Below are 27,851 nucleotides of genomic sequence, written 5' to 3' on the forward strand. Positions count from 1 at the left end.
GAGCTGAAGAAAGCTACTGAAAACAGTTTGTTTTATTTCCAGGATCAAATATTACAATAGGACATTTACATATATTTATAAAAAATGCAGCAGTTGTGTATATAGATCAGAGGTTTCCTTGAGTTTGGTCCCTCCCAGCACAGTGAGCTGAAAACTTCCAAATGAATCCTCTCCCTCCTCCCATGTGAAGTTGCCATTATTGAATAAACTGACCCTTGTGAAAAGCTGTCCCTTAGAAACTGGATGTTCCCCAGTTCCAAAAAACAGCCTCATTTTAAAAAAATCATCTGTCCTAGAGCCTGGTGTCTCTGAGCTGAGTTTTAACCAGAAGTTCTTCATATAAATCTGGTCTATAAAATAGCACCTCATCCCCTGCTCCACACAGTTTCAGTTCCACACCTTCAGCGTGGGCACCATTTCACAAGAGTTACAAAAAGTGACTTTTCTCTGCACTGCAGACACTCCCAGTGATCTGGCAGCGACCAAATCCCCAATTTCTGCCCTCACTCCCAAGGTGCCCATGGAACACAGGGGATAACTTGAGGCACTGAAGCCCTGTGGGTGTAAATAGATATGGCTCTGTTTGTTGGGACTGCACAGACACCAAGCATCCCAAGGACAAGAGGAGACAGGAAAAAAAGTCAGCACAGAAAGGGCATCCATTAACCTCACCAGCTCCAAACCCACACAGGCCTGGGGGTGCTTCCAACAAGGCAGCCAGCACAGGGCTCAGCATCAGTTTGTGTTGTCTTTGAAACAGGAGCTGTTCCACTTATAGAAAATCACTTGTGAAAATAAATAAATAGAAAGGGTGAGGGAGAGGAGAGGCTGGATTTGAGCCTATGGGAACAGCCAGACGAGGCACAGCTGGTCCTTAAGGACAGAGACCTTGCCCTTCACCCACCTAAAGCACATCTCTGCCACCCCTTCTCCTCCTGGAACATCAGACTATCTGTTTTATCAACTTCACTAAACAGGGATTAAACCAGAAGAAGATAATGACATTTAGTACAAACCATAAAGGAAAAAAAATGAAGAGATGAGGCCCTGAAATGATACAGATCTTCCCACTCACACGGACATTCCTACACAGGTCCCTAGGTTCATATTTCATTTTTATGTGGTTTACCAAAAAACCATCATGCTTCAAGCATCTCTGCAGTGTTTGCTACCTGACAAACAGCCCAAAATGATGACCTGCTCCCAAAAGAAAACTGGTTTTAATTTAGCCCTTGTTGCTCGAGTCCCAGTGAAGCAGCTCTGACAGGAACAGGAATTTGAGACCCTTCAGCAGAGAGGTTGAGTTACTAAAACCTGCACCAAACCCAGCTTTTCTGCAGAGGCACAAACCACAGCAGCAGTGCCAGGGCAGGCTGAGTGAACAAATCAGCTCTGAAGGATGTGGATCCTGTGAAACACAAGCTGGACAAAGGAGAGGTGTCACTTCCCCTAACAGTGAGAAGGTCAGGGAGCTCTGGGAAAAGCTGATGGAAAATTCCTGTTTAGATCTACTTAGGAATAATGGTACATCTGGATGCCTTTTACAGACAACTGTATTTTACAAGGCCACCTGCAGATCCTGGACATTCCTCTAAGATCAGTGGTGTTAACTGAACTGATTTACCAGGAAAAGCAATGCACTGCAGTCCATGAATGTCAGAAATCATAAAAATCACAGACCTTGGTTCAAATCTTAAAGAAAATAACCCCAGTATGGCCAGAAATGTTTGGCCCAGCCTCTACCTGCCCTTTTCAAGTCAGTGGGGAATGCTGTGAGATTGAGCCTGGTCAATCAGCTTGACTTAAGAGCACACAGCATCAGAAAAATCCAAAATCCTTCTGTGGGCCTCTCAAGTGGGAAGTAAATGTGTCAGCTGCACCTGGCAGGTAAAGCCAGAGCTTGTTTCCCCTTCTGTTCCAGGATCCTGGTTGTGCCCAAATGGGAAGTGTTTTACATCCCAAAACAAGGGCACAGGCAAAGGGAACATCTCCACCAGCAGCAAGGAGCTCCAGCTTCAAACACAGCAGCCCTGACAGTTCTCACTCAGAAAAACCTGCACTGCCCACATGCACTGCTGCTCCTCTGCTCCTGGCAGCCCCTGCAGCAAATCCTGACCCAGTGACACTCACAGGAAGCCACAAACCACAGCTTTTGAAGGATTGGCTTCCTCTGTCCTTCACAGCTCAACATCGTATTTCCCAAGCAAATTTAACACATTTTTTCCAGCAAAGGCAATCTGAGCTTCAGATTTCACATCTACAAGTGACTCTTTAAACATTGCCCAACCCATCACCTTCACTGCCATGAGCTGTCCTGTCCTAGGCAGGACTTGATTTGTGTTTTCAACCACATTCCTCAGGCCAGCAAAACACATTCCTCCAAAGGATGAAGAGCTGAAGAGGCTGTATCCTGGTTGGTGCAGTTTTTCATCAGCTTTCAGCCCCCACAGCACAGCTGATGTATGGCACTGGGTTTGTTTGGGTTGGGAAGGAGGGGAAAGAACAAAGAGAGGAGCCACATGCAGGGATATGTATTCCTTAAAACTTTTTTTCTCTGTTTCTTGCTTTCAAAGCAAAGCAAAAGAAAGGTGATAGAAAAAAACCACACTGTGAGACAGATAGAAAAAAATCCAACCCAGTTTCCTGGAACAGAACAAACTCCTAAAAACCATGAGAAAATGCCATTTTCAGTATAAATGTTCAACTTCCCTATCTTCTTTCCCCTGTTTGAGCAATTCCTGGTCTCATCACAGAGCTCAGCCCAGCCCCACACACAGGAGCAGGCCCAGGAGGGGCAGGGGAGGGAAGGTGCCAATAAACCACACCTGGGACTGGTTATTCCAAGCAGACAGCTGGAGCTGCTTTGGAAGCTTTAGGACTACATGGAAATGTGAGTTGGGGGTCTGGATACCCAAGAACTAAAGGATCCTTCAGTCCAGAGGTGTCACTGCTGCTTCACAGGCCAAACACAAGACCCCCCTCACTTTCCCCTGCTGGGAGCAGCCTCCACACCTGGGGGTCTCCACAAACCAAAGATGACATCTGGTGTCACATCAACCCCCCATCAGGAAACTGAGATGAGACTCTGCTTTCCTGACACTCCATCCTGCAGCAGAAAGGGAAATCAACTTCTACAATTGCATGATTACATGTCAAAGCTCAATTAGGAGCAGGAGACAGCTGTGAGCTGAAGTTTTCATGGGGAATGCCAGACATTTTCTGTGATTTCTTGCATTTAAAGGTTCCAAAGTACAGATGCTAGTATGAAATCAAAGGCAAAATATCTCGAAAAACTGGAATATGTAAATTTCTGACTACTAAAGTCTTTAAGAAAGACAATCATCTGAGAGAGGCAGAAAAAGTCAGCAGTTATGCCAGGTCCTATGTGCCTTCTCCTCAGTGACTGAACACCATGTTAAACTGAGTTTTTACCTGTAAATACACAAATCCACCACACTGTGCTGAGGGCTGTGCCAGTTAACTCCTGTTCCACTAGAACATCTGCTGAAACACCAACTGGCCAAGAGCTCCATCAGAAAAATCCAAAATCCGTCTGAAGGATGACATTCTGGTGGAGACACTGGAGGAAAACCAGGGCACTGACTTGTGCTGCCAGCTTCCAGAGCTGAAAGGAAAGCCTGCACCAAGGAGCAGCTCTCCATGCAGCCCTCCAAATTTAGAGCTAAGTGACAGTAGATGAACACAGAAATAGAACAAAAATCATCCCAGGGAATTCAAGCCACCAGGCTGGGAAGTGTTTTATGAAGCATTAATTGATGCTCAATGCTGTCAGTGCTCTAAAACCCCTGTAAAGCCACTCACTCCTAGAAAAAAAGGAAAAAAGCCAACTGACTGTCAGGGCTCTGTGGCAGGTGTTTTCAGAGAATCCAAAACCTTTACAGTACCCTTGTTATTTGCAAAATCCTGAGAGCAAGTAAGGAGACACTTTGAGGATGCAGGGAAGAGAACATGGACAACCCACCCACGCCCACCAAGGAGCTGCTTCTGCTCCAGCACTGGACTCACAGCTTTCCCTCTGGGCCAAGCAGTCAATCCCATATGGAGCACAGTTGGATTTCTGGGGGGTTGGTCGGTTTTTTTACTATGTCCACTGGCAATTTAAAGCAGGAGAAAAACATGCAGGCAATCTAGAAGCCTTTGAGTTAGGTGGAGCAGAGCATTTTGCCACGGCTCAACCCAACCCTTTCCAAAACCAGAGTGTTGGATAAGAGAAGGCTGGAAGGTTAATGGAGACCTTTTGTGTAGGGAATCCAAACAAAGGAAAGACTGTCCTGAAGGTTATGCCCTCTCCTTACAGAGAGATGCCTCCATGCCTCATCACACACTCTTTTCAAAAATAAATTAAACAAAACAGATTTAAGAATAGCAGCGAGAAGGGTTTGTGTATTATGGCCACTCCAAGCTCCAGCACGCTGGATACACAGATCACTGTTTTACTTTATTCCAGGAAAGCAGAGGAAAGATGTTCTTCCCAATGCTCTCTGCAGCTGAGGAAGAAAATAAAACTCTGAGCACTCTCATTTGGTCACTAGAGAGGGAGAAGGGAGGGAGAGAGAGGAGGAGGGAGAAGGGAGGGCCAGTCAGCTGCCTGATTCCAGCACTGCAATCCCACGACCCTTAACTGCATATTTAACCACTCTTGTCCCAGGCAAAGAGGAGAGGGAGGAAGGCTGGGAGAACTCAGGCCACAGTGCTAATTCCTTTCCTGCACAAAGACAGTCTCTTGAGGACACAGGCCTGCCTCCTGTAACGTGATCTCATAGTCCAGGTGGGAGAGTTTCCTCCGAGGGAAGTTGGTGAGCAGCTCAAAGCGCTCGTTGGGGTATCCTTTGGACTGGACGTGTTTCACAAGAGCCTGGGGAGAAAGAAGGCAAACCACTGTCACAGAAGTCAGAATGGGAAAAAATCCTGTTTTCCTTTAAAAAGTGTCACCTTTTTTTTTTTTTCTTTTTGGTTTGAGGGGAAGAAAGGGCATCATGATAATATTGGAAGCAAAAGCACCTCTTGGAAATAATCTGTGTAAAGCAGCCAGTGCTTCGTCAATAACAACACAATGATTAAAAATAAAACATTTTTATATGTTTTATATCATCAGTTAAAACTGATCAGTATCATCAGTTAAAACTCCTGATGTGCAATTGTCTCCTTAAGCAATTTCTTTTGCTAGTCCTGGCCAGCTTTAAAATGGAAGCAACTAAAGGCTGAAAAAAATCAGTATGGAAATGATGTTCACAAAGAAACACCTGAGACTCAATCTGGATCTGACTGAAAGGCTCCAGAAGATCACAAGAGCACAAATGCTGCTTGTTCAGCTCTGCAACCAAAAGATGTCTTTACCCACAAATCTTGACTCAGCTAAATTCCTCTGCTGACTCTAGAGCAGAAGGGAAATGATATGCTGAGATCAATTTCCTTTAATTTCCACAGTCAATAAAAGGAGCCAAACCAAAAGTCAGGATTTATTTCAAGATTACACTTTTGTACTGCCTAAATGAATTGCTCGAGTATTCAAAAGTGCTACATGTCTAATAATATATGCAAATTTACTTAACAAGCTGCATTCAAAAGGCAGTCAAGCTCTCTTTTCCTTTTATTTTGAAGCAGGAGAGACAAGGATGAGAACATGGGCTGAGGACAGTCTACATTCCTAGAGCTGCTGGCTAGGCAATAGCCCCATTTTTTTACGGGACAGGACACTTTTCTCCCAAATCTACACAAAATCCTTCTGATGAGGTGTGCTTTTGACTTCCCCATGACTCCAGCTGTTAGACTGACTACATTTAAATGAGCTTCACTGGCCACTGTCTCCTGAAAACTCATGGCAAACAGGAGCACAGTTACCTCTTTACACTCTGCTCCCAGGTAAGCACCTGGAAAATTTTGATGGAAATGCCATTCACATGGACTGGTCCAAGGTGAGAAGCCCAAAGCACAGTTGAGACACACCTGAGGCACAGTAATTGATCAAAATTCTACCTCCCATGCAAAACCACCACATTCTGTTTCGGGAGAACTTCCTCCAAAGTCTGCTCCAACATCCATGTCCAGAAGGGAGGGTGGAAGTATGATGGGAGAGGTGGAGAATGAGGAGTTGTGCCTTTGATTTTACCATGGGAACCAACTACTTTTAGAAACAAAGCCCCAGAAATGAGAAAGCTGAGAGCATTTTATGGCAATTAACAATTAATGTAAAAGCCATTTAGAGTCATTTTACAATGGAAATGAGTAGTGAGGGGATTGAAGAAGACACTGGAGTGCACACAAAACCCAAGCTGCAGTGGAGCCAGTAGTTACCAGAGAGGAATGACATGGAACACAGTGCAGGCACTCCCTGGATACACCTCTCCCACCAGATCTGATTTCAACAGTGTCTCCCCAGGCACAGAAATTCTCCAGTTTCATCTTTCCTCTACTCAGACAAGGATTCCCATTAGGTCCACTCACCAGAAGTTTAGCTTGTTCAGGCAGTGAAACTTGTTCCCTCTTTCCATCTGGATACCTCAGCATCAGCTGTGCCTTTGGTCCTACACAAATGAAATTATCACAAGTTAACACCAGGGAAGCTGAGCTGAGCTCCTGGGTAGATTTTAGGTGGGACAGCACAGCAGGGTGAGGGACTGGAGACAAACACAAGGTTCCAGCCCATGCAGATAAATTTCTACCACAATGCTCAAAAGAGACACATCAGGCTCAGGACTCTTCCAAGTGACTGAGCCCAGGCAGAGTGCCCAGAGCACCTGTGTTACACCAGAGTGGACTTTACTCCTGGGCAGGACACAAGTCAGGGAACCCAGAGGGCTCTGCAGGCTGGGGCACTGCTGTGCCCAAGTGGTGCTGCTCTTGAATCACTCACACGTCTGCTGGCAAGGAGGGAGGGAATCAGAAGGGATTTTTAAAAGAAGGGATGAAACCAGGCTTGGCAGCCTATGAACAGTTTCAGTCAGAAAAGCCCCAAGAAAAGCAATAAAAAAGGGGCACTTACCATTCACGTCCAGGCCCCGGAAGGTACTTTCAGGCTTGTCAGGTGACTCCTCCAGTGCCCCTGCATCCATGCAGGGCAGGACTCTGTGGTTTGATGTTGTCCCAGGCTCAGTCCTTGCAGAGGGCTCAGGCTGAGGCCTCCGGCTCTCCTCTTTTTTATACCCCAAGTCCTTGTGTGGAGACTTCCTCAGCTTGGCTGGAATCTCTGTCTCCTCCTCCTCCTCAGATCCACAAACAGAAATAAACTCTTCGCTTCCAGAAAAAAGCTCCGACTCCGACTCCTCGTCCGACCTGCTCTCCTGCTTGGCCTGGGAGGAATCAAAATGGGTCTCCTGCAGGGAGGCTCTGATGGCAGCTTCCAGCTGGCTGTCCTCACTGGCATCGATGAGACTCTCCTGTGGGATGCAGACAACATGTCACTGTCATATTTTCTGAAGAATCCTCTTTGCTCAGGATTCTTCTGGGAAGCTGAGAAGCCTCAGAGAAAAATGAAACAATAATGATCTGATTGCTTCTCCTGTGTTCTGCTGATTTGGAATGTGGTCTGGAGATTGTTTACCAACTGGTCATTGTTTGATTGGTTTCATGTGAATTGTTTTAACTTAATGACCAATCATGTCCAGCTGTGTTGGACTCTGGAGAAGAGTCACGAGTTTTCATTGTCATTCTTGTTAAGCCTTCTGTAAGTATCCTTTCTCTATTCTTTAGTATAGTTTCAGTATAGCATTCTTTAATATAATATATTATAGTATATCATAATATAATAAATTAGCCTTCTAAGAACATGGAGTCAGATTCATCATTTCCTTCCTGTCACGGGGGACCCTGCAAATTCAACAACAGCACACACATCACAACTGCCTGCAAACATGTACTGAAAACCAAAAGGACATCAGTCTTCCAGAAGGGAAGCCACTAAACCTGTCAGGGATGCACAGCAGGGAAAACTAGGCATGCTGCAATTACTAAATGGCTTCTCCTTGGAATTCTGCACGGAGTAATCAATATTCCTTTCACACTCTGACTGCTAAATCCAAACCAAGTGCCAAAAGCGAGAAGGCATTCCCTGGCACGCTGTGTCTCTGCATGCCCTTGCACTAACTCCTTGAGTGTGCCTGGGAAATCAGGAGAGCTGCACAAGCACAGGTCACAGTGCTTCTCCAGGCTGTCTCCAAGGAGCCTCAGACTTACAGAGCGGGAGCATTTCTGGGGAGGGCTGCTGGAGTGGCCGTCCAGCTGGCCGTGCTCGCTCAGGAACCCGGTCACTTGGTCCAGGAAAGAAGTCACATCCAACTGGTGCCACTCCACGAGCTTCTGGCCTAGGGAACAAAAGGTGCCATCAAATTTCAGTAAAAGGCTGCAGTTTAGTGGTCAAATGTGAAAAATGTGTATTTTATGATTGGCTCTTCACAAATATTAAAAGGAATATTAGATGCGTTATGTTAGAAAGTTATGCTGTATTAATTCTCTTAAGTAGTGTTTTAAATCCAGTTTTAAGTTACAACAAAATGCTAAAATAGAAACTATGCTAAGTAAAATACTTTTTCTAAAAGAGAGGAATGAGGTACTCCCACTAAGATAGCAGCCACAGGACACCTGAATCTTTCAGAGAAAAAGAATTTATTGCTCCATTATCAGGAGAAATGAACTTCTTCCTGCCTTGCTCAGCCCTGAAGACACCATCAGGATTCAGAGGAAGAAGCTGACACTGACCAGACAGAATCCTGTGTTCGAATGGAATTTATGCATCATGGATGAGCTGTATGAATATGCAACAGGCTGTTGTTTTAAGGGTTAATCCTCTGTTAATGTGAGTCCTTTTTCAGGCTTATATTGCCCAGAAAAGGTACCTGGACTGTCTGTAACTCTTTGTTTTTATTGTCTCATATTGTCCTAATCCAAATTGTCCAAATTTTTATTACTCTAATTATATGAGTATTTTTTTAACCATTTTATTACTATTAAACTTTTAAAATTTTAAAAACAAGTGGCTGACATTTTTCACATCAAACACACCAAATCACTGCTGCAAGAAACCTTATTTGAGGAACTGCAGCTTCCCACAGGCTACCACCTGCTAATTATGGAGCTTCCTCCTTCCACCCCCTTGAAAGGGGACAGACATGGATACAGACACAGTTTATTTCCATTCTTTCCTTTTAACCTATGGGAATGTGAGCACAGAATGGTGAATTTGGCCTCAAAACCAAATCACTGCATTTATGAAGAAGCATTTCTCCATTCTTGCTAAATTAATTCTAACCCTTGGCAAACAGCATTTGTTCCCAGAAGAAGAACTTCAGCTGCAATATTAAAAATTGTATGTATTTTTAGTGGTTTAAGTCAGCTACACAGAGGTCTCATCTCTATCATTTCGGTCCTTAGAAACAGGAGACCAGACCAACATTACATAACCAGGCAGCTGCATTATATGATGATAAAAGAAGCTGCTGGATACAAAAGAAAAAGCAACAACTTTAAAAGAGCTGGAGGGAGAAGTTTGATTGTTCAGGTAAAAAACAAGCAAAACTAAACAAAAACTTGAAGCCAAAATGGTATTTCAAAATTAAGAAGCAATTTAAAGTCATTGCTGAGTCTCACAAAGCTCTGTGGAGGAACAAAAAGCAGAGTCATGCAGCAATTACAAATATTGTAGTTATTCATCACATGACTTCAAGAAGCTTTTGAAAGTCTTCAAAAAAGGAATTCAGAGTTTTTCCACCAGATGGAACTATTTTCACTTTATAAGCAAAATACTCGCCAAGCTTCAAATACACAAAATTTCTGCAAGTTGGGTGTTTAATTCCCTTGGTTCCTCTGGGAACATGCTGAGTCAGTCCTTCAGGTCTTGAAGAGATTCTTCAGCCAAGTGTAACATGAACTGCAGTGGAAGGCATTCCAACCTACAACTGTCAGTGCTTCCCATGGGATAACTCCAGGCAAAGCAGCTGCCACTTGTCTTACCTGTCCTGGGATCCAGGATGGAGACATAAGGGAAGTCTGCTAATTTATAAAACTGTATGTACCGCTGTCCTTCCTCGCTGTCGTGGTACACCTACAAAATTGGGCAGATTAGTGGCTGGAGAGGGAACACAAACAAACTGTACCTTGAAAATGCACAGAGTTTTTCTCTCTTCTAGAGTTTAAACTGTACACACAGTTGTCAGTAACTCTGGCAAGCTTGAAATTTCGCCTCTAGCTCTCCATGTATTAGAAACTACATGGTAACATCTTGATTGTACAAGTGAAAGGCCTTCAGATACATATCCACGAATTCCATCTCCATCCATAAACTACATACACTCCATGAAACACACTTTTTCTGCAGGTTCACCTGGAGAATTCCATCTTCTCCAAGTAATTCAATTTTTTTCCCACTGTCCCATCTACCAAGCCACACATCCATCCCCAGGCAATTTCTCACCTGCCAAAAAATGAAGTGGTCCCTGATGATGTTCTTCACAGCCTCGTTGCTCCACACATCACGGTTGAGGCACTGGCAGGCAAAATCTTGCACGTTCTGAATGTTTATCATGAGCCACTTGTTCTGCATCTGACCACACTCCTTGGCCTGTAAGCAGAAGGAAAAGCTTGGTTAGATCAGGCTGAAGGGCCAGACAGCACCGATGCCAGCAATGATCAGAGATGGCTTCTACCAGTGCCAGACCTTCCACCAAACCCCTTCAGAGTGAGGAGGATGGACAGAGCTAGTGAAAAGGCACCCACAAAACAGAAGGCAGGGCTGGAGGATCTGCTTTAAATGAGCCTGGTTGAATTACAGAATCACATCGATGAACAGAGCTGCTGGATTTCAACAAGCCAAGCACAGGGAGGGAAAAGCAACTCAGAGGGGGAGCACACATGGCACTGCTGAATAAAGTATTTATTCAGGGAAAAGTGTAGTCAGTCCCACTGATCTGACAACAAAGACCTGCTCAGTCTAAAGATAAACCCATGGACCATCTAGTTAAGTAGGCTGCATAATTGACAGAGGACTTGCATTGATTCAACAGGACCCCTTCTCTGCGTGTTTTCTTTTTCTCTCCAAGTTTTGAGTTACTCTGTGACTGTCCAACTGCCCAATTAGGCATCCTTTTTTGATGCTGCTTATCCAGACTGCAAGTGGGGAGGGAGACAGGAAGGCGCAGGAAGAAATCTTACTGGTTTGAGTCACAAAGCTGGCACTGTCTGATTGCTTGGTTGCAAGTTAATGGTAGGAGTTTGATCAAGAATGTAATTCTGATCGCTGAACTGTCATACCTGTTGAAAAAAAGAGGGCTAGATCAACAGCAGGAATGCTCTTACCACCTGGAAAGACTGGAGCTGGCATAGGAACTCTCTTTGCTTAAAAAAAAAAAATAATTTATAAGTTATGCTCACCATCCTGCTGGTAATCTACTGTCAAGGAATTCAAAGGATAAAAAATTCAGGGGAATCAGGATGTTATGCAAGATTTTGCTGTTTGGGTACTATTTTGTTCCCCAAATCAAAGTTTTTACTTTTGAAATGAATTTTAGTGCAGTTTGGAACAGTCTGCCTGTCCACTGTGTGACAGACATGTGAACCCCACACACTCAGCTTCACCAAGGCAAAAATCTCAGCCTACAAAGTCAGTCTGTGTGGCCAAGTGCCCTGCAGAGGCAGCTTTTGTGTTACTCAGAGGTAAAAAATGAAGGTAGAAGCATGGAATAGTCCTATTCCCACAAGGGGCCTCACTCTAACTACTTACCCCTAAATTTACACTGCCAGCATCCAGGTCACCAGGTGAGAAAAGTGGGGAAGGTGACACCTTAGTAACTGGCAAGGGTCTGAAACATAATTGTCATGCTTTTATTTAAAGGACTTGTTTTGAGCTAACTGCATTTTGAGAATTAGTTCTAAGAAACCAGCATGACATGAGGACTAGAGGCACTGCCCAAGTTTAAAGAGAACACAAATCCTTATTTTAAGTCCATTGGATTGCCTTAGTCCTGTGTTCTCAGGTAGTCTGTTAGAAGAACACTCCCAAAAATACATAATTAGAAAGCTGGAAAGTGCACCTCACTCTTCTACCCTCACTCTCTATATATTTTAATATTAATGAAAACCTCTCCTCTGTCCAGCTGAGGGCCTTGGAAGGATGCAAGCAGGAAATTCCAAAAAGAAAATCTGGAAAACTGAGTTTTTACCTGCAGAACAGGCAGAGCTTTTGAAACTACTTTTAACTTCCTTCCAGAAGCAAGCTTTGGATTTAACATTTAAAAGGACACAGTTAAACTGCTGCTATCTCACACACAGAGCTCTTACACAGCTCAAGGGGTTCTTCTGAGGGGGTGGAAGGAGAACAGTGTGAGGAGAAGAGGAAACACTGTGGATTTGGAGATTGTTTTGTATTGTATTGAATTAGGGTCATTTTGGTCAGTGACAAGGCAACAAGGGAAGGCTCAAGAGCTGGCCTGTGTATCCCAAAAGCTGGGGTCTGATGGATTTAGATCCTCTGCTTCCAACACCAAGTGTCCCCCCCATTCCCTCCTCCTCTGAGGTATAAAGGCCAGTGGCAGGCAATCACAGAGCAGTACAGGGCAGTACAGGACAGCCACTCTTTGAGAGCAGAGCCAGTGGAGCCCAGATGCAAAAACCAACCCAAACCTATCCAATCTGTCCTAACTGTGCCTTTACCCTTTCTGCCCAGTCACATAGTTCATCATCACACCAGCAACCTGGTGAGACAATCTGAGACAAGCCTTGCTTTATGCACAGTGCTGGATCTCCCTGTGTAACTCTGGCTCCTGCACTACTAAAAATAAGTTTTCCTCTCATTTGACTTCTCTGAACATGTATGGTTTAGAAATGTTGGGATGGTTCCTGCTGGCTCAGTTTTGTTGAAATGCAATCCTTTCAAGGCAGCAGAGAGAAGAAGGAAGTGGAGCCAGCACCTTGTGATTCTCTGGACATTTCTGTGACTCAGTGGGGAAGATAACAGCTGACAGAGAGTCAGAGCAGGAAGTTATCAAACAAGAAATCTCCTGTTTGGGCTACACTTCTCCTTCCTACCTGGGGCAGGGCACAGATCCTTTCAGCACCCAGGCACTCCTGAGCCACAGCTGCACCTGCAGCTGTGCTGACCCAAACCAGGCCAGAAGCACCTTATGCACAGGTAATTGCTCCACTAGAATACAGTGACCAGGTCAGCTTCCAAATGATTGCTGCTTTTTAAGCAGAAACAAAACACCCCTCAGTCTCAGCTGTAAAGCAGGGAGCAGCTAAAAAAGGTTATTGTTAAATGGGAAAAAGAAATCATATAGACAGACATGAAACTCTGCAATGTGACCTTCAGTCACTTCACTGAAACCCTGCTGAGTGTTAAGCACAGAACTGCACACACCAGAACCATCCTTGCCCACAAGAAGTGCAAGCTAAGTCAATTTGGTGTGTCCCCCTCAAATTTAATCATCTCTCACATCACAGGCATGTAGAAAGAACACCTGCAATTCCTGAAAGCAGCCTGAGAAGAGAACAAAACCACACTCTTCTCTACTGTTTGGTGTGCAATTTATTTTCTTCACTTGAGTGATTTATTCCTAACAGATTCCCAGTTAATGGGAGAACTCTAGTTTAGTCAATCACACACTGAACTTAACAAGTACAGTGATCATAAGCTGTTCTGCATGTGGAGCACAATGCTTTTTCATATATAGCTGGTAAAAAAAACCCCAAAAGATGCCATTCAACACTAAAAATTTTTCTGCCATGGAGTTAACCCCACCTATTCCTAAAGCTGGTATTACTAAGTTAAAATGAGCAACTTTTTGGGCCTTACTGGTAACAAAGCTTCCTTGTAACTCGAGAAAAGTGAGGGTTCTTGGGGAAAACTAAAGATAATTACATGTACTTACTATCAAAAACCAACCTTAAAGTACCCAAAGAGCAGCAACAGCTGATGAGTGACAAAGATACATAAGACCAGATGTCACCACTCCTGCCAACAAAGCCCTAAATCCTAAATGTTCTCTGATAAATGTGCATGGCTCAACCCCAGCAGAGTGTTCCTGCACACCCCTCCAGAGACTGGAACACACCACACACCAATCTTGGAAAGAAAACCCCACTTAGATCAAAGCTTAACTACAAGAGCATCACAATGACAGGATTTAGTCTTTGATCTTTTGGAATGTGATGAGCATCTCTGGTTTATCATATGGTTTATATCCATTTATCTCAGCATACAGAGAAGGGAGAAGCCAAGAGCAGCTTGCTAGAGATGAATTTTGGGAGACTGTGATCATTGAGGCCTTACACTGTCCCAGGCTGAAGCAGTAGAGCAGTTTGCAGTCAGAAAAGGTAAAATGCAAAGGGAAATGGTCAACACAGTGAGAAGGTGTGAAGAGTTATATTGCAACAAAGTTGAGGAACATCAGTGTGAAATGAAGGGTATCCCACAGGACAAGGAACTGCAGAAGAACACAGCAGGGTGAGTGCCAACACCAGAAAGTGTGCAGGTCCTTAGAGTGCAGGTACTGCACAGAACAGGGCAATGTGAGTATACACAAATCCCTTCCCAAGCCCAGCCCACCCCTTTTTTTAGAATGCAGAGACTTTAGGAGAAATAAACCATCAATCAGTTATTTCACTCTCTAACACTACTTCTGACTGTGACAGATGCCACAACCAACACTGCTTCAAGTCTTCACACATTTCCAGCAAGACCCAAGGAAAGACAGGCACCCATCTCAAACTCCACAGCAGAGCTCAGAGGGCACTTGCTGACTGCTCCTGCAGCAGCACTGGCTGTTGCCATGTGAATTCCCCTTACTGGTGCCTTCAACCACACATTTGCTGGTTTCACCAACAGCTCTGGACCCCAGGCCCAGCAAGCACCATCAGCTGGAAGATCTGAAACACATCTTTTAAAGTAAACCCTGCTTCAGGCTGCTCCTCTGTTCCCACTGCATCCAATTCCTTCCCAAGGTGGACACTGTTTCTCTCTGCCAGCATCCTCTCACAGCTGGAATTCTGTTAAGGAGATTGTGGAGGGCACCCTCAGAACACAGGAATTAGTGACAAGGCAACTGATCCCCAGTGATTTGGGAAGCAGAAAAAGAGAGATGAGGGTAATGGGATGAGAGCTGGAGACTCCATAAAGGCACACAGTGTTTCACCAAAAGCTCTCCAGCAGTGCTCCAGTACTTGTGCACAGCAGTCAAGGCACATGTGAAAACAAAGTAAATAATATTTTTGTTCAGTCAGTCAGTTGTGCAGACTTGTGCAGCTGGTTCTTCAACATCTGTATTGCACCATTTAATCATTACTTTGCATTCTCATGCAGTAAAAATAATGATCATCTCCATCATCAATCTATTCAAAGGTGACCAGGAGAAAGTTTAGCAGTAACTGGAATTTCTGAAAAATATCTGGAAAAATCTGGACTCAAAATATATAACTAATGATTAGAGAACATGCAAATTGGTAAGTTATTGATCCACATCATAACAATTTAGAGACAGATCCACACATGCCTGCACAGTCAGGGAAGGTGACACCTGAGATTGTTTAAAGCTGACAGTGTCCTGTATCTCTGGGACATTTCCCCTAGCACCACCAGAAGTAAAAGACAACCACTGTGATTTTATAGAACAACAGCTCCACTGAGGATGAAGTTGTGGCTTGATGGCAAAGACACATTCAAATACTTCTACTCACTCAGGTATCAGAAGCCACTCAGCCATGTTAACTCCACCTGAGCTTCTCAGCAGGGCTGTGCTGCAACCACACTGGCCCTTGCAGTCCTCTGTCACCTATGCAAAGCAATCTTACTCCAGCTTCTTCTATGGAGACAGCTCAAGGGATTCCATTTTCCCATTCTGACCAGCCTCCCTTGCTCACTGAAGCCCTTCACCACATGTGATTTGCCACACTGATATTGAAACATAAACCAACGTGGTCTGAATGGTGAGGACTTGGACTGGATGATCCTGATGGGTCCACTGCAGGTGACACCATCATCAGGGAAGTCCTTCAACCCATCACCAACATTCCCATACGCAGTCCACCAAACATTTATCACTGCCCAGTCTTTGGCAACCTCTGACTGTCCAGCCATGGATCCATGCTGACCCCCTGCCCCCAAGGGTGAGCCCTCACCGTTTCAAAGCTGCCTTTGTGCATCAGGTCAATGGGAGGCCTGAAGAGATCTGCCAGCGTCGTCAGCTTCTTGTCCACCGCCCCTCCGTTGCGGAGCTCCTGCTCCTGCCGGACTGCACAGCCCCAGGAGGAAAGGGACAGCAGTTAGATACACACACTCACCAGGGGCATCCAGCACTGCCTAAATGCTCAAACACTGAGCTTCTGGGGTGAAACTCTCTCCAGCTCCTAGGAGGTTTGGGGAGAACAGGGCTAGGGCAGCTAGTGAGTACAAATCCCAGGATATCTCTTACAGAAAGTCCCAGGCTCAGTCCCACTGAACAAGAATTAGCTGGTGTGTAAGGGCTGAACCTCCCTTCCTCGTGGGCTTTCACTTTTAAACAACACCTTAATAAACCTGAGGGGTCACATACCAGTATTTGAAAACAAAGGAGCCAAAAAAAGTTGTGACTTGTCCCCAGTGATGCTTTTAAATGGGAAACCGAGCTAGATTGTAGCAATGTAACTTTTAAAAGGAGTATTTCCATTCTAGTGTTTCCATTACTTGGCTGTGGGGCAGTCCCACAGAAAAGAAACAAACAGATTTAGTTTACGTGGAGAAATCTCTTTGGATGTTTCTTTTAAAGAGTATCAATTCCATCTGAAATAATACAGAACACATTTCCACTCAGACAGGACCATGGACAATAAAGGTAAATCACAGCAGATAAATGATGTATTTTATGGAACCAGGTCAGCTGAAATGGGCAATAACCTTCCCATGGCCACAACTTTTCTGGTGTGGAAGGAGCTGTCAATGGGCCAAAGCATAAAAACCATGCTTGAGCAGACACACAGGGAATAAAGCATCCCTGTGGAGCTGCCCTAGGAGCCAGGAGATAATCTGGAATTTCATGGCCAGGGCTGCTTTTCCAGAGACAGCCAGACAGTGATGTCCACCCGTCAAGTTCTGCCAAAAAACACTATAAAGTTTCACCATAAACTTTTGCAAGTGTATGTCTCACATGTTGGGCATGTCTTAAGAATGGAATAACAGGGTGGTTTGGTTTGGAAGACCCTAAAGATCAGACAGTTGCATCCCCTCCTGCCATGGGCTGAAACACCCTCTGCTAGTCCAGACTGGAAGATGGTGAGAAAAAATGTAAGGGTATTAATTCTGTACATGGAGCATTTTCACTTCTAAAGCTGCCAGTGATTTCACTACTTCTTGTGTTCATCATTACTAGAAAAGGGGAAAGAAAGTAACTATCAACACCTATTTTCAGTTTGGCAGCCGATCCCTGCGTGGGAACATGGTCCATGGACCCCAGTAACCAGTGACAGGATGAGGAAACAGCCTCAGGTCGCACCAGGGGAGGCTGAGATTGGATATTGGTGACAATTTCTTCATGGAAATGCTGGGCCAGCCCTGGCAAGGATTTAACATACATGTGGATGTGGCACCTGGGGACATGGGGCAGTGGTGGCCTTGCCATTGCTGGGAAAACAGCTGGACTCAGTCTCAGAAGACTTTCCCAACTTTCCTGATTCTGTGGTTACACCTCAGGAACACTCCAGCAACATCAGCAGACAGCCATAACTCAGATGTGAAACACCTGGTGCTGTGCTGTTACAGAATCACATTCTGTGACATTTCCTGGATGAAATAACAGCCAGTGCTTTGGAATCTGGAGGTTCTGTGCATGAACAGCCAAGGGCAAACAGCAGTTAAAGCCACGAAGAAGCCTCAGGGCTACTCCAACGTAATTCAAGTGCTAGAATGTCCACTGCCTAGCCAAGAAAAATATCCAGTGGAGGTATTTAATTTCTACTTGGGTGTTAGGATTCTTCCCCCTTTTCAGTTCCCTCTAGAGAAGAAAAAGGGTATTTTTGAGAGTTAGCAACACCAAAGCAGACAGAATATACTGTGATATTCATAATTCTATACTTCTAATAATGTACCCTGCTACACAATTGGCAATTTAAAAATGCTTCAGCAACTGAAAGCTGTCCTAGCCTACAACAGGAATGATTTCTCCATCTTATTTGCATTAAAAGTAATAAAATAAAATAAAATATCAGGCTTACTGATCTGTAGACACTTACTGGTTTCTGTCTGAAAATCCCGAAAGCCATCGAATATTGAGCGAGCAGGTCTGCGCCTTTTAGGAGCTTAAAAAAAAATTAAAGAATTACTTGAAAAGTATATCATCAAAATAAATGCATATGAGTACTTTCCATCACATGTGTAGGAGAACAGAATAGGAACCCCAAGCAGGGACTAAATGGGAGTAAAGGTCATTGGAAAGGGCTGGAGATGGATGGAAATAAGAAGATAATTTGTAAATCCCGTTTCCTAGCACATCCTTCCTCCAGCAACCTTAGCCCAGAAACAAAACATGTACCAACAGTACAGAGAGGCTTAAAGCCCCTTCTGATGAGCTTGCCAAGACCCTTCAGCATGGAGTGGCAGTGCTGTCACAGCACCACCTTGTCACAATTCCAGCCAAGATTTTACCCAAGGCCTTCAAGGGGATGAAAAACTTCAAAAGATTAAACTCCATGAGAATTTTTTTTTAATGAAGAAGCACCTTTGTTTTTTCTACAGTGCATTTCTACTCTTTTCTAAACTCTTATCCTGATCCTGTCCCAACTTCTTGGCTGGACTGAACAGCCACACTCTTCCAGTAGATGCAGCATTGTTGTTTGCAAGGAAACCTTCAGAACTGATAATCTGCAGCTGCACAGAGAACCCAGGAAGGGATCAGAAATAGCACCCTCATGTCCCACTGAAGTCCTAAGGCACAGCACAAGCACTGCATTTGGAAGGAAAACAGAACTGCCTGTCAAGATTATTCCAGCTATTTATCTCCTTTCCCATCAACTGAAAGACAGAACTTTCAAAGGCCAATTGCTACAAGACATAATAAATAATAAACAAATTAAAGTAAGATAAATAGAACCTATACCCAGTGGAAATGTGATGATACAGCCAATCATGGAAAAAGAAAGCAAGCCTGAACAAGGGATGTGCTGGGGAATAACATCTCTCAACTCCAGGGAGTAAGTTCTCCTTCATCTTGAGTGCTTAGGCACAAGCCAACCTCAGAACAACTTAAACTCAGCTGGAACAGCAACTGAAGGACCACTTGAGCAAAAGCAGCATGTCCCTGCCAGCCAGCACAGGTGAAGAGCCTCTCAGCAATCCAGGAGGATCCTTTGTACTGAATGATGGGATCCATGTACCCAGCAGGGCACAAATACAAAGGGTCACCTCTTCAGCTGGAAAAAACCTGAGCTTATACAACCACCTCAGTATGACCCTTAAAAACAGAAACTGCCATCTCCCCTGCTGTAAGGCTGGAGCTGAGACCAATTATCTCTTCAGGTTCAGCTACTTTGTCAGGCTGCTCTGTGCCAGAAACACAAGTGGCACTGCTGGATCAGACAGTGCCAGGAGGGAATCACTGACCCAGGTCAGTGACAGTGTGACTGAGATCAGTGTGCAACAGGTAGGTATAAGAACACCAAGTGTTAGGATCAGCAGATCTGAATCCTAATAACCCACAGGAGCTAACAGATCTTTGTCCAAAACATTTCTGAGCCACAGGAAAAAGTGCAGAGAGCTCCTCTATCTTCAGAGAGGGATCAGCAAGGCATCTTCCTCTGGATGCACATTTCCTGCTGCAGAACTGCCCTCCTCTGCTACTTAACTCCCCACTTCCAAAATCCAGGTAGGATGGGAAGTGCAAGGATTAGATAAACACAGTGTGTCCTTGTTTTCATGACACTGCATCTTATGGTTGAGACCTTCAAAGTCCAGCTTCACTGTTGCTGACAAGGTGGCCTTTCAGCAGCAACAGGAATGTCATAAAACTACATCAATGAAGATCACAGAAGTGCAAAAGCACTTCAACGAAAGCAAATGCTTTGTATATCATTCCCTTTTTGCCCAAGTGCAAATTAAGTGAGTATTTCAAATTGTTGCTACTTTATGCATCTCACATCAGTACGTAGAAGTGGAAGTTAAGTTAGTCCATTTCAGTGATTCATATTTTGTCTAAGGAATAAATATTTTCTGATGGGACTGAGGACTGAAGCATATTAAAGGAGTCAAAATTGTCCTGCTCCCAAAACAGGAAAAAAAAATTGCTAGAAGGACTAAAACTAGAAAAGCTAATATTGCTATTTGTATTTTGCAAATACAGCAAAAAGGGAAGTGGTGTGCACCTGTACTGCCTGGCATTGTGTGCTCCCTCTGAACCACCCTCAGCTTGTGCATCCTGGCTAAACACCTCTCTGAGGCTGAAAAACAGAGTCAAGAAAAAAATCAGTTTCAGGGTAAACCTGAAGCTTGGCCTCCTTCTCCTTTCTACCACAGGAACTAAATGATAGGAAAGAGCATTTTCCATGGTGTGAGACCACTGCAGTGACAAGCATTTGCATGGCCTTCTTGGTGAAAAGGGCAAAGCTCTCAACCCATCTGACATGGCAAAGGCCAGCCCAGAAATTACCTGGTCCACATGAGAAGGACAGAGACAAGAAAAATAGCTGCACAGCACAGGTTAAAGAGCAAATTAAATTCCTACATGAGAAATGGAGAAGGGTATGAGCAATCACAGAGTTCAGCCCTTCTTTCTGATCTGTCATCTCAAGATGACATTTGTTCTCTTCATTTTCACTTGTCAGCCAAGGCTCCATCTTCCACCCCATTTCCACAGCAGTACCCCACAGTTTTGGGCCCCCAGATGTATACTTAATTAATTGGCTGCCACTTCACAAAGTCTCATGAAGCAACATTTAGCAAATTAGTACCCCTAGGAATAAAGCATCTCTTGTGTGTGAGATTTTTAATACCACTGGTGTTATTTCTTCTTATTAAACAAGTTTTGATTTTCTTTTGTCACTTAGCTCACCTCAAGGTAAAGAAAACAGAAACAAAATAAGAACACAAGCCTACCTCCAAACAAGGGCTCAGGCTCTACTAAGATTTCCTGCTTTTGAGGAATTGGAGCTCGTACTTCATCCCTACCAAAGGAGAAGAAACAAAAAAGAAAAATCAGAGAGATAATAACAGTCCAAGTACTTACAAACCACATCTCATTATGCTCCAAGGCTCCTGCAACTTGAACCAGCTAAAGATGCTGCTGTACCATTGCAGAGAAAGAAGAGGTTTGGGATTAAGAAGGATCTTGAGGGAGCATCTGTTCCCACTCATGGCACTGCTGCTGGACCTGGTCCCCTGTGCACTGAGAGCTGGTATGGATGACCTTTGATATAACATTACACAAACACCTGAGTGACTTGATCCCAGGCTTTGTCAATCTACTATATATACATCTTTTGTTCTTGAATGGAAGTTTTTAAAACCTTATCAAAAGATGTTAAATAGTCCACTTACCATCCTACTTTCCTTGCTAGCTACATAGAAAAAAAAATTATCTTCCTGATTACCAGCTTTTGTCTGTCAGAAAACTTTTTGCTTCCACCTGAAAGTCACACCTCTCTCTTTTCCAGAAGGAGGAAAACCCCCCATTTCTGAAGCAGTTCTTGGCTTACATAACTGGGCTCCCTCACATGTCAACAGCTCAGTCAGTTATACTTGCAGACACTTACAGGTAATCCAAAACTACAATTAAAAGAGAGGCAATCACAAAGAAATCACAAGCATCTCTGTGACAACAGTGTGGTCACCTGGCCCAGAGATCTATGTGCAGAAGGATTCATACATTGCTACATCCTGTCTGTGAATTTCCTCTTCCCCCAGACTTCCAAGGTGTGAAGTGTGCACTCTGCAGCTCTTGACCATGCAGGTTTCAAAAGGTAACTCAGGATGTCAGCAGGATGCACTGACCTTGCTCTTACCCTCCACATCTTTGATTGCTCTGTGAAGCTAGTTACTCTCCATTTTGCACATTTACTGTTCTCTCCTCTTAGGAGGAACACTGAGCTGATCAGCACCTGGAGGGTGTTGAGTATAATAAAGAAAGTATTCCAAGAAAAATCTGGAGTCACTGATGTACCAGAAGTTGTCCAGAAATAAGAACACTAACCTATGTATCTATTTTAACCTTGTTAAAGGTTCAAGTAGGAAGGCACCTCAGATCAGCTATAAAGGTTAGCACTAAAAGAATTATTTAAATTTAAATTTATACATGTGCTTCACAAATATGAGGCAAGGATTTTCCTCTGTAAGTCAGCTGTCTTTTTCCTGAAGTGGAGGATTTTCATAAAGACAAAAGCCTTGCTTAATTTACCATATTTTATGAATGTGATTTATACCACTCAAGATATTCCTTTTATCTCAAGCAGTCACATTAATAGGCAGCACTGAGATTCTCTGCTGTGCTTAAGTGGAAATTCTCTTCCCTTTGCAGGCATCTGATGTGTTAGAGACAGGTGAAGGTGCTGAAGTTGCTGATTCCTCTGCATACTGATGTACAGGCCTGGCCTTTCCAGTGCCAAACTGGTTAAACCACCACAATAAAACCCCCACAAGTCAGACTCTTCTCCCAGGTAAAGAGAGACAAGATGAGACAAAACGATCTCAAGTTGTGCCAGGGGAGGTTTATGTTAGATATTATGACAAAATTCTTCATAGAAAGGGTTGTAAAGCACTGGCACAGGCTGCCCAGGCAGTGGTGGAGTCACAATAAACACATGGATGTGGCACTTGGGGACATGAATTAGTGGTGGTGCTGTTGGGTTGATGGCTGGACTTGATGATCTTAGAGGTCTTTTGCAACCTTAAATTCTATGAATTTATGAAACAGGAGTAAGGTGGCTGCATTTATAAGAACCAAACCGAGAGAATTCTCTAACTGCCACATTAGTGTAAAGCAAGATTGCTGAGGCATTTAAAAATAAGGCTCTCTTATTACTGCATCCCTACTTAACGACTTGGGCTCTGTCTGTAAAAAACAGCAGGTGAAAGCTCTAGAAAACTTCTGAAGTGCAAGAGACTCACAAACCAGAACACTGGAGCAACCAATTGACCAAGACCCAAGCAGTGTGCAGTGCTGTGGTGAGAAGTGGCAGTTGCCTGGTTTGCTGTGCTTGGCACAGTGCCATCTCAGTGCCATCAGAGGGCCAGGCTGGCGGGCACAGCCGTGCCCAGGGTACGTACTCGGGGTGCGGGCGGGCAGCAGACACGGCTGCAGAGCTGGTGCTGGGCTCCTCTGCTATCCCTCCTCCGTCCAGGAACATGGTGACAGCCATCTCCAGGTTGTTGTTGCATGCTTCAAGCATGTGCTTCCCCACGCTTTCACTGGCACCTGGAATGCCAAAGGGAAAGAAAACACATTAATTGGTTATTAATTGTTGCAGTGTGGTGAGGATGAGGTGAGAGATGAGAACTGACTTCAGGTTCTCAGAAGGCTGATTTATTAAAATCTAATCTATTATATTATAAGAAAATGATATATTAAAACTATACTAAAGAAAGAGAAAGGAGACGTCAGAAGGTTAGAAAAGAATAAATAATAAAAAAACCGTGACTAACCGGAGTCCCAGCACAGCTGGACCAGGATTGGTTATTAAGTAAAAACAATTTACATGGAACTAATTAAAGATGCACCTGTTGGTAAGAAACTTCTAAACCACATTCCAAGCATTCAGATAATTATTGTTTACACTTCTTTTCTGAGGCTTTTCAGCTTTTCAGGAGAAAAATCCTAGCTGAGGGATTTTTCATAAAATATCACAGTAACAAGAGCGTTTGGACTGGAAGCGCCCAGAACAGCTTTCTCTCTCAAAGCATTAATAATTAGGAGGAACAGTTCATCAGCTGCCATTTATCCCTGAAGCACAACTGTGAAAGGAGACAAACATACACAGCTCAGGGGGAAGGGAATGCTTGCAGTCAGGACTGCCAGGCTTCTTCCTGTCAGCAACTGAAAACCTAGAGGAAACCATCTGAGGGGTTTTAGCATGATGTGGACTTTCTTCTAGAGGCCAGACGTTTTCCTGGTACAGTGACCTGTTGGAATGAGTCCACAAAGGTGCTGTGAGGGCTGGAGCCGGGCTGGGAGAGCTAGGGGTGCTCACCTGGAGAATAGAAGGCTCCAGGGAGACCTCAGAGCCCCTTCCAGTGCCTAAAGGGGCTCCAGGAGAGCTGGAGAGGGACTGGGGACCAGGGATGGAGGGACAGGCAAAGGGGAATGGCTGATAGAGGGCAGGTTAGATGGGATACCGAGGAGAAATCCTTCCCTGTAAGGGTGGTGAGGCCCTGGCACAGGCTGCCGAGAGAAGCTGTGGCTGCTCCAACCCTGGAAGTGTCCAAGGGCAGACTTGGAACACCCTGGGACAGTGGAGGTGTCCCTGACCGTCACAGCAAGTAGAACAAGATAAGTTTTAAGGTCCCTTCCATGCCAAACCATTCCATGATTCTGTGGATTTTCCAACACAAGCAGGCATACACAAAGAAAAATGAAAACCTGACTTAACATTTTAACAGGAAGAATATTAAATCAGCTGCTAAAATTTTTTATCCACTTGTAACAGACATTTAGAGAGGGAAGAAAAGACACTCTGATTTACTGATTCTGCTGAAAGGCAAAATCAAACCAGCAGAAGCTCAGTTTATATAAGAAGGGGGAAAAAAAGCAGCCAAGAGGGAGAAAGAAATACTTTTCTACAGAGTTCTTTGTATAATGACTAACATTTATTCAAATCACAGATTCATGGAATGGTTTGGGATGGAAGGGAGCTTAAATCTCATCCAGTTCTACACCTTGCCACGGGCAGGGACACCTTCCACTACCCCAGGTTGCTTCAGGCCCTGTCCAGACTGGCTTTGAACACCTAAAGTGGAACTAATCCTAGTTTTGATGTTGCTGCTCAAGATGAAGCGACAGTTCCTAACATCACCTCTAAGTCTCTCCTCAGAGGATGAGCGTCTATGTCCCAACTTCTCCTCAAAAAACATCCCATCAGCAGAAGTTCCATCAGGAGAAGCTCTCCTGCAACCAAATTCTTTACAGCACCTTCTCCCTAGGTGGTGGACTGCCAAAGAGCTTCTTTTCCTTTAGAAAGGCTGGTAGAGAGGAAGAGTGGTAAAATGCAGCTGAACCAGTCTGGGAGCAGCTTTGGGATCTGTAGGAATTCTTACTGACTTCACAGCAAGTCACCAAAATGACAACAACACTTTGCCCAAAACCAGGCTCACAGACAACATCAGTCTGGGCAATACATATTCAGATATTTCTCAGATTTTCTGGGAAAGACTCAAGAAGCTCTGGTTTGAACACAGAATATACTTTGAAACTGTGGAAATCAATCAGTTCTAAATGGCCTGCACATCAAACCATGGAGAAAGACAAACTGACTGAGGGAACTGGTTTCCCAAAACACTCAACCTGCCACAACAAGCACACTGGGATGACAGGCAGTTGTATTTTTAAGACCTCATCTGAGCTGAAGAAAGTTCAAAATAAAAACTAGTAACATCCCAAAAAACCAACAAGAAGTTCAGGTTCTTCACTCAAACGATTTTTTGGCATTTTCAGCACTTTTCAGTGCTAACTGTAGCAATGAAATCACACCTGTGAGCCTGGAACACACACACACCCCACTCTACACCTCCCTGCAGAGTCATGCAAAGCCATTCATTTGCAAGAACTGGAAGAAAAATGATAATTCAACCCTCTAATATTATTTAAAGAGACACTGACACAGCAAGTGTCTTCACTGATTCCTCATCATTCCTGAGGGAACAGCCAGCATATCAAAGCTTTCAGTCCTTCGTGCTGGAAAACAGAAAATTCTAAACATTGGTTAAGTTTCAAAGCAAATTTCACGGATATCCCACCATTTCCTTGGGAAGACTGATGCCTTGAGAGGCTGCCTAGAACAGAGGCTGGGCAGAGTTAAAGGAATAAAGCAGGGAATTATTAAAAGGCCCTCAAAGGATACACCTTGGGCGGTACAAGAGCCTGGCTGTGGCTACACTCAAGATGGACCCTGAGTCATGAGTTTTCACACTTTTATAACTTTTGGTCCATTTCCATATTGGGGTTAATTGTCCAATTACATCTCCAGGTTATGCAGTCCCATCCTCCCAGTCTGCTCTCCTCAATTCACTGCTGTTTATACTTTTTGGGCCTGAAGCTGCAATGGTGTCCTTGGTTCTGGGGCTGGAAAAGGATTGCTTTGTCCGACTAAACTGTGAGGAGACCTTGCTAACACTTTATATGAAGTTCACACTAATGCATAACAGAATCTAGAAAATGTAAAAGCTAAAACTTAAGGCATCAAAACACACAGGAGTTACATTCTCTTAGCAGTACTTTCCTGGATGAGAGCACCAAAGAAACAGAATTCTGCCACCAGGATCAAAGAAAAGCATCAAGGACTATTTCTCCTCATCCCTCATGCTGGAGATGATTCCCTCAGCCTTTTCCCCACAGACAGTAGTGACTGGGAACACTTAAAATTCTGAGATGAAAAAGCTACTAACAAAGCACTGAGGTATGAGCACCTGTCATACCACAGCAGCATGGGCCAGACAAGCTCCACACACTCCTAGATGCAACCTTAAATTCTGTTAAAGATAAAAACAAAACTTCAAAATTCCACTTAATAGTGGATGGCTGAAGCCCAGCAGGCTATTTATTTTTTGGTTTTGAAACCATAGAGGGGCTGTCTTATGTTGAGCATAAAATACGTGTCTAAACATAAAAGGTGTCAGGAGGAAGAAACCAGCACAGCTCTGTGTGTTCTGGGTCAGGTTTTAGTAAATATCTCCCACACAGGCACATACTACTGAAAATATAATTGCTGGAGGTTCTTTTTCTTCAAAAGATTTACTCCATAAAGATTCTTTGGGAATAGCAGCGAGATCAGCAACATCCCTGCTAACATCCTGTTGAGTATTTGAGTGTGTCCAAGTAAAGGGACACAATCTGAAACGGAGCTGGTCTGGACAACCGAATTAAGGCAGTTTCATTTCCCTTCGGCTGTTTAGTTGACACATCTTATTAACCACTCCTGCAGCATCTGACACGCAAAGCCATCAACCAGGGGTAACTACGGCGAAGCAGATTAAACACAAAGTGGGTCAAGAGCTCCAAGCACACAACGTGAAGCAGGAGCTGTCACCCGACGCGAACTTCCACGGAAAAGCGACCAGCTCTCCCCGTTTCCCAACTCCAGCCGCCCGCGCTGTGGGATATTTCTGCTTTTTCAAAGGCGGACTCGGGGCTCAGCTCTCGGGCTCCTCCCGGCCGTCAGAGTCACCCGCGGGAACGAGAAGCGGCTGCCGGGGCGGAGCGCAGGCGGGAGGGAGGGAAGGGGCAGGGAGGGAGCAGGACACGCACCCGCGCCACCGGGACAACCGACGGGAACCTCCGAGCCGCCGCTCAAAGGGAGGCGAACTCTCCGCCGCGCAGGGAGCGGGGCCGGCCCGCGCCAGCCCCGCCGCGCTCTGCGGCCCCGGGGCGCGCCCGCGGACGGGCCCCGGCACCGCCGGCGCCCGGCGGGAGGCGCTCCGGGGGCAGGGGCAGCGCGCCCGGAACCGCTCCGCCTCGGCCCGCGCCTCCCGCCCCCGGCCCGCCGGCGGTGGGGACCGGGCGAGACCCTCCCGCGTGAGCCTCGCGGCCTCGGCTCGCCCCGCGCCCCGAACCCACCGGTGATGGCGGTGAACTGCTGGACCAGCGCCCTCAGCGCCGCGGCGCCCGCCGAGCCCCCGGGCGCCGCCATCTTGCCGCCGCCGCCGCCGCACCACAACACACGCGCCGCCGGCCGGCGCGCGC

At 44.9% G+C, this 27,851-nt stretch overlaps 1 protein-coding gene across 1 annotated transcript; it reads right to left on the reverse strand.

Annotated features, from left to right (window-relative positions):
• Nucleotides 1–14: 14 nt before the first annotated feature.
• UBXN7 (UBX domain protein 7) lies at nt 15–27,809 on the reverse strand. The gene is made up of 11 exons (XM_084212079.1): nt 27,726–27,809; nt 23,228–23,375; nt 21,062–21,129; nt 18,208–18,273; nt 16,123–16,235; nt 10,427–10,573; nt 9,967–10,057; nt 8,194–8,321; nt 7,004–7,397; nt 6,466–6,545; nt 15–4,876 (listed from the first exon to the last, which is right to left on the reverse strand). Exons 1-11 carry the CDS (start codon nt 27,796–27,798, stop codon nt 4,715–4,717), a joined length of 1,470 nt encoding a protein of 489 aa, XP_084068205.1. The 5' UTR covers nt 27,799–27,809; the 3' UTR covers nt 15–4,714.
• Between the last annotated feature and the right edge of the window lie 42 nt (nt 27,810–27,851).

The sequence above is a fragment of the Fringilla coelebs genome (assembly GCF_963513975.1).
Source record: "Fringilla coelebs genome assembly, chromosome: 10".
Lineage (NCBI taxonomy): Eukaryota > Metazoa > Chordata > Aves > Passeriformes > Fringillidae > Fringilla > Fringilla coelebs.